Source organism: Anarrhichthys ocellatus, unplaced genomic scaffold (genome assembly GCF_004355925.1).
Source record: "Anarrhichthys ocellatus isolate YVR2014 unplaced genomic scaffold, GSC_Weel_1.0 scaffold161, whole genome shotgun sequence".
Lineage (NCBI taxonomy): Eukaryota > Metazoa > Chordata > Actinopteri > Perciformes > Anarhichadidae > Anarrhichthys > Anarrhichthys ocellatus.
Genome location: NW_022280191.1, coordinates 44,912 through 52,836, shown reverse-complemented (window position 1 = coordinate 52,836; position 7,925 = coordinate 44,912). Strand labels below are relative to the sequence as shown.

At 45.6% G+C, this 7,925-nt stretch overlaps 1 protein-coding gene across 6 annotated transcripts in view; it reads right to left on the bottom strand.

Annotated features, from left to right (window-relative positions):
- enah (ENAH actin regulator) overlaps positions 1 to 7,925 on the bottom strand; it is a 101,563-nt gene that overhangs the window by 54,620 nt on the left and 39,018 nt on the right. For all 6 annotated transcript variants that reach the window (XR_004213912.1, XM_031878096.1, XM_031878095.1 and 3 more), the window contains exon 2: positions 354 to 519. Coding sequence is in view for 5 of the 6 variants with exons in the window: in XM_031878096.1 (XP_031733956.1) it covers positions 354 to 519 (166 nt within the window). In the remaining variant the exon portion in view is untranslated. The remainder of the gene's footprint in view (positions 1 to 353; positions 520 to 7,925) is intronic.

The window sequence follows — 7,925 nt, the reverse complement described above, 5'->3', positions numbered from 1 at the left end:
ATATATATATATATATATATATATCTCATATCTGGTAACCACATCCTGCAATAGTGCACTCTGTGACAGGTGTGTCCCACACATATAAAACATTATATGTGTGGTGTTAATCTGTGTTTTAGAAGAGTGACAGCAGTTCTATTTGTGGTGGTGGGTTCGGCTTTAGATACATTTGTGATTGTGATACGTAAAAAAAAATAGATGTATGTTTCCTTCAGAAAATAAGTAAACAACAATATAAAACAGCTGATCTTCAACGTGACTTTGCTCTTCCACTGTAAAGAAGAGCATTAGCCCAGCTGACTTCTTGCACTGACTGAATGAGGGTTCCGTGTGTGTTCGGTCAGACTGACCTGATGGTCTTGGATCTTGCGTCCCACCACGCGGAAGGCGTTGTTGCCCGTGTGGTGGTAGATGTGGACTCTGCTGAAGCCCGTGGAACCACCGGCCGGGACCCACTTCTTGTTGGCGTCGTCGTACACCATGACGGCGGCTCGCGCCTGGCAGATACTCTGTTCACTGCAGGAACACAAAGACAGGAAACGATCAAGCAACCTGATCTGATGGTCAAACATCCCCCCCCCCCAAAAGAACATGGAGTACTATGGCTGGCTGATCCAGTGGTGCCGTCCCCGACACCTCCCAAACTGACGCTAGAGGGGGTACGTAGAGCATCACGGTCTGAAGCGTAGGGGCCACTGGACGAGCGCTTGATGCGTGAGAACCTGTTGGAACGCATCCATACAAACACATTCGGTTCTCAGATGTTCACACCTCTGCTTATGCGACTCCTCACGACAACAGAAGCTAAACTCTCTTCCAGGCTGCATTGACACCTCCGCTCCTATCGCTAACAACTGGCTAGGTGTGAGCAGAAACACACCGGCGCTGGAAATGGAGAGGAGGAAAAAAAGAAATAATTCAATGCAGGATAATTCATTCATAACTACACATCGTGTGTGGTAATGTCCGTTTCATGCATGCTCTGTGACAAAGCTGATATTAAAAAAGTGATCTCTGAGCCTGACGTAGCAGTTGAGTTACTTCTTGACCCGGGGGCAGTGACTTTAAAGGTTGTTTAGCCCTTGTTCACCAGAGACACTGACCTATGTGTGAGCCTACAATAGGCAGAAGGAAAACACTTCACAGTTCTCTAAAGGAGGGATTTAATCTGTATGATTTTTACTCCTCCTCTACAGCCCGGTTGGGGTCTGCGTGGCTCTCTTGATTGCACGCAGCCAATCAGAAAAGGCGCTTTAAAACAATCCCATGCGAGCGGTAGAATTTAAGAAAAAAAATTAAAATTAACGATCGCATTGCTGCGTGTTTTGTTGACTGCGGTCAGACGGGATGACGGTGCGTTCTCTTAACCACGGAGTAAAATCACAAACCAAACATATCAGTGCACAATGGCGCATTCTTGTGTGGTGGATGTACTGTGGTGTGATTATAAGAGGCCCCGGGGCTCCACTTCTTTAGAACCGCTGCGAGCTGAAAGCCAACAGGAACCACCTCGAAGTGTTTTGAGAAGGAAGAATGCCCACAGAACACATTACAGGGGAAATAAAGTGTACAATTATCTTCCATTGACGTTAATGGCAGCGTCATTAACGTTCCCGCTGAGATTGGTGCGCGTTACGTGCTGCTGCGTTTGCCCCGCGGCTACTTCAGGGATGCGATGTCAGAGCACCGGTGTAATCTAGTCCTGTTGACCCTCCTCTCCTGCTTGTTCACTCTTCCACTGAACACGTCAGCCGCTCTCTCCACGGAGACAACAGCGCTGCCTGCTATCAGCGCGTCTGCACAAAGTGCCACTTATACATCTACACTTTAAACTGGGGTTCCCGGTGTTTCTCCCAAAAAAAGGCTTTTCTTTAGTTCTGGCCTCGCTGACGGCTACATACAGTTCGGAAATAAGGTGCATTTCTGGGCTGTGTATCTGACCACAAGTTGGCAATCTTTAAATCTCCAACGGATCTGTTAATATATTCCGTCCATATGGGCAACCTGCAAAGCAACATTTAAAAAAAACATTTCTGATCACCGTAATCCTTCTACAAGAAGGCATCCGTCCTCATGAAAACCTCAGAAATCATTAACCCTACCAACCTTCAACCAATGCTTTTCATCAGCTATACAAATTTAACAAATTCTGAGAAGAAGGCAACGAGTACTAGCCAATCGTAGGGACAGAAGGGCGGGTGTTAGCGGAAAGTGGGTGGGGAGAAAATATGTGAATAAAACTACCGCGAATAACAGGCCACGCAACCGCCGAGCTAACGGTGTTTACTTGAGGGGGAACGCTTCCACGACGCTGTGTATGCTAACTGGGACTCGCATGAACTAGCGTGCATACTACGTAAACAAAGCACAGAGAAGCCTGGATTACAACACACACACACACACACACAGAGGGAGAGTGACTTCATTCTCTGCTCAGCAATACATTACTAATCCATCTCTACATAGATAATGCTCTGACTTTAAAACTGAGCACCTTTAATACGACACAGACTAAATCTACCAACGTCACGCTTTGAAGCTTTATTTTCAAGCTTCACAGATACAGCAGATACCTCTCGGCTCCTCGTCCAGTTCTAGAAATACGTGTTAAACGGTCTCTAATGGAGCAGAAAGACACAGACAGATGTGAAAAATATCTGCAGATCTGAGAATAGCAACGGAGAATGGGATATGAGATGAGAATATTTCCATCGCCTTCATTAATGTTAATGAGGATTCAGAGTTCAGACCGGCTCCGACTTCAAAGAGGAACAGAACAACTCCGGGGGGGGGCGCCGTGATGTCACATCCTGGCGGTGGCAGGGTGTGGGTGTGCGGGGGAGAGGAGGCAGAGAGAGATAAACAGGGCGCAGGAGGCCAACGGCAGAAAGATGTTGACACCGTATGTCAGTGCTCGGCTGTTAGATTCATGTGTTTTGGGTCCTGTGGTGCCACGACAAAGTTTGGATTACCTTCTTATTTGTGACCACGAGATAAATAACAGAGAAGCGGGACTCCCTTCACTACGTTCCCTGATTGTACTGACTCGCTGCATCACCACTGTGGGTGGAAATTGTGATAATTTCACTGCTGATGGGGCCCATAGTTACATAACAAGCCAACCTTCTAAAGATAGAAACAAAGCGGGGTGACTGAAATCTCATCCTCTGTTTCTGATGAGCCCAGGAAATGGGTGGGGAGTTCAGCTGAGTGCACTGTTTGTGGACGATCACAGTGTGTTACATATTGTCACGGAGCAGATCGTACGGTGGAGTTATATTTTCCCCATAGACCTAAATGGAGAAAAAGTCCACTGTAACTCAGTGGTGTTGTTTCAGGTTAATCGACTTCCTAGTATGAACACATGAACATGAACCAATATTTCCAATTGAATTCCACATACATACATACATACATACATACATACATACTTCTAACATATATTATTATTGTTTCTTTTCCTGTCTTCTGAGCACAGAAAAAAATGGAGAAGACTAGAATTAATATAATAATATGCTATGATATAGATAAATTAAATATATATTATTTATTTATATAATAGCACTTTGCTGTTTCCTTCCAGTATCCATTCATTTTTACATTACATTACAGTCATTTAGCAGACGCTTTTATCCAAAGCGACTTACAATGCAGATTCAATCACACCATAGGCGCAGCTACGGGAGCAACTTTTGGGGTTAAGTGTTTTGCTCAAGGACACATCGACATGCGACTAGCTGAGCCGGAGCCGGGGATCGAACCGCCGTGGCTAAAACCGCCTCTGTTTTAGCCACGGACGCACAAGTTATGAGGGTGATTTCATGATAATCTCAGGGGTGTTTTCTTGGCCTGGTGTACATTCCCTCCCATAGTTCCCTGTGAAACCACAGAGAGCTGCTCAGACTCTCTCAATCAGCTGCTTTCTATACGGGACCATTTGTTTCCCTTAGGACAGACACGCCGCCACACACTTTTGACTTTTGACTTTTGACTGTGATTAGAATAGATTCATTAGCAACTGACTCATTGCCGTGGTATTTCTTTTCTCTGACTTCTTCTCTCTCTCTCCCTCTCTCTCTAAATCGACACGTTTACCCTTCTTGGCTGGAAACCATCCCGACAAATAAAGCGGCGCTCTGGAAAGGCCAGAGTCAGCTGTTTTTCCAAAAGCGGGGGAGGATGATAAATCCTGTGAAGCTGAAACAAAACATGCGAGCAGAACCAGATAAATGTTGTGGAGCGTGGAATCCAGAGGCCGGGGGGGGAGATAGGAGGAGAGGTATACTGGGACTGAGGGATGACCCGAGGGTTTGTTCGAGGAGGAGTGCAGCTGGGCCTGGACGGAAGGAAGGAAGGATGGATGGAGGGGGCTCTGGAGAGCATCCCGGCCGCATCTCCATCCTTCCTCTTTCCTTTTCCATGTCTTCAAATTTCAGCTTCTTTTTTCTTCCTCCACTCAATTTAGAACTCTCCGCCTCACCGCCTCGCCCTCCTCCAACCATTTTTCTTCCCCTTCATCTGTCTCTTCCTCTGCCTCTCAGTCTTTTTCTCTCCCTCTCATTAATCAGTGATCACTCATGGTGCGGTGCGCAGTATGCGGAGCACTTCCAGCCCATATGGTAGTGATCAGTGCGGAGGGGGAGGAACAGCAGAGGCCCTTACGGACGAGAGAAAGTCCCCGTCCAAGCAATAACTGGAGGTTTTGTGCCAGTGTTGAATAGGACGCTGGATTCCAAAGTGGGCTCAAGGGACCGGCAGAGGATTTGAAATGGTTTCAGGTAGTTCTTCTAAAAAAAAAATGTTATCATTTCATTTCAGCGTTTTCAATCCCTACACAAAGTTAAAAAAAAACATTATCAAAGCAGTCATCGTCTCCTCTAGGGCTGCAGCTAAGCTATTGACGACTTATCGGTTAATTATTTTTTTCAATTAAGTTGAAGTTGAAGTTATCAGACCCAAAGGTTTCGTCCGACCAACAAGCCGATGCCAAAAAACATTCAATCCACAGGCCTCCCCTACAACAGCGACGGTAAGGAGTGTTTGTCTGCTCTAATGTAAGCTAACGTTAGCTCCGCTCACCACGATCCATTTCCCTGCTGTGTGGAATCCTATCACAGCGCGGGCAACTACAGACGAACCCGTTAACCACGATAGCGTTATGTTTGCCAAACACATGTCATCTTTAGTTAGTGACGTTTCTATGTTTCTTTTTTGATTCGTCACCCGTCAACGGGTGTGAGGTGGTGATGGACAGATACTCCTAAGCCGGACCCCCCATTGCCTCCCTTCTTTCTCCCCAGACCCTGCTGCCTTTCTAGAGGAACTGCAAACAGAGCCGTCACACTAGCAACCCTGCCGTACATGGGCGGGAGGTTTGTGCACTGCTGTGCTGAAAAGACAGAGAGAGAGAGAGAGTGAGTGAGTGAGTGAGTGAGTGAGTGAGTGAGTGAGTGAGAGGCAGATGTGTACAGGTGTGCACACACATGAACCTGTGTTCAACATTTATTCATGAACAGCTGTTTGTCTGCATGGAGGTTACCTGCTCTCTAATTTGCTGACACACACACACACACACGATATGGCGGAGCCGTGAGAAAATACCCTCGGCTGACGAGTGCGAGTCATCCTCTCCACCAGATGGTGGGAGAGAAAGAGACGGAGCTGGAGAGGACCAGCGTGGTGGCAGGATCGCAGCACAAACACCTGAGGCGTGACAAAGAAGCCATCTCCACTAGTGGCTATATATAACCCGGCACATCCCACAGTGATGGAGTGTGTGTGTGTGTGTGTGTGTGTGTGGCAGGTAGACACACGGGCCCTCCAGCCAGCCACTCACGATGATTCACGGCTGTGTTTCTGTGAGCGGAGGTCATGGTGTGGCCCGATCACTTGGGCAGGATTCAATAAGGACGAACACTTGTCATTTATACATGGCGCAGTGCTTACAGGGCTTCACTGTGACTAACACGACGACCTGCTACGGTAAATTATACATAGGAACCAGGAGAAAGGAAGGGAAACAAAGTGATAAGAGCGTCACGGGGCTGTTTACGACATGTACGTCAATATAATTATCAGCCCCATGTTTACTGTGGGTGATATGGATTAAATCATCTATGATTGTTTATATAATTAAACTCTAAACCGCAATTTGATATGTGAAGTATTATATAATATTATGAGAATCTGTTGTTGGCAAAATAACAGATTGTTTTTGACTAACCTAATTAATCAAATACCTAGCCTGTCACGATAATTACGTTATATATCGTAAGATATATGGACATAAACTCGATCATTTTACACTATGACGTTATCGGCTTATCGTACGATATATAGACATGACCTCAATCCTTTTTAGGTCAACTTATTTTTATAGTATTGATTTACTGTTACGATATACATGACCTTGATCATTTTCATGTTATCGACTTATCGTGAGAAATATGGACTGGACTGGTAAGTTTTAAAATACCGACTTATCGTAAGATGTATAAACATAACCTTGATCGTGATTAGGTTGTCAACGTTCCCTAGGATATGAGGACATGATTGCAATCATTTTTACGTTATCGACTTATCGGAAGATATATGGACATGACCTCAGCATATTGTACAGCATATGTGCAGTCAAACGCATGCTAACGGGTAACTTCTCAACCTGAACCCTATAGCCCCGTGTTTCTGTGTCGTAGTGACTAATAGGAGCACTTCTTTTAACTGGTCCAGTATTGAGGGAGAACGTTGCAGATGACAGCTGCTAAACGGGCTGCAATGTAATTGCTCCGTGCAACTCCTCACCGTCAATGTACGACCAGTAGGAGTGCTGGTTTTTGCCACTGACAGGCTTGGATTTTTATAAGAAGTGTCTGACAAAATGATGGAAAGGACCCTACAGAGACATAAAATCTTTGTTTTTACCCTTGGACAAACATTGTTGTCCCCATGGGGAAACAGGTTCCAGGTTGAAAAATGCTGAAGTTGCCCTTCAAACCATTTGGACGGTGGGCAACAGCGTGAGACAGAGAGCATCATGCTCATTATGAAACTATCCAGTTTTGAGTAGCTAACAGTATATCAGCTGTATGTGAGGTTGAACACGGGGACAAGGCAACATATCAAAACTGTAGATCAAGGGACAAAATGGTCTATTTAGAGTCTGATCTGCGACTGAACTGTAATCATACGCAGGTATCTGCAAAGACAGATTTCTGTGTTGCTGTAGTTTTCCGGCATCAACACCAGCAGGGACTGATGGGTAGGGGAATTTAACACTTAAAAGCACAGCATGGGCTGCCAGCAATGCGCCTTTACAGCTTGTTCAGCACTCTTGTATTTCTCACCGGCGTGCATACTCCATCGCTCTGCTGTTGCCTGCGAAACATAGACATGGAAACAGTTTGGCTTAAGATTGGAACACTCAGTCCCCGGACATCAATGCAAAGTGCCAGTGAACAGCTATAAAGCAGTAGTATTTTGTTTCAAATTGGACATCTTCAATATTTTAGTTTTTATGTAAGACTATAGCCCAAAGTTCTGTTCTTTAAGTGTTCTTGAAGTTCTTTAATTAATAAATGGAAAGTAAAGTTGCATTTGTCTCCTCCCCTTTTCTTTGCTGATCCAAACCGTGACTCAAGAACCTTGGGCCGAACCGAACCGTGAGGTTTGTGATCCGATGCACCCCTACCACCCCTGTGGCACCAGCAACATTTTACACTCATTCTAGCGGTAGCGGCGCTTTTGTTCTTCCCTAATTATTTCCCAGTCACCTAATGCAGGTCATTACGGTGTGAAACATTATTGCCCGGTGATTACCTGGACCATCAACTGGCCCGTTCAAGCACCGCACTCATTTGAGGTCTAGTTGGGCCCTCGACACACACACACACACACACACACACACACACACACACACACACACA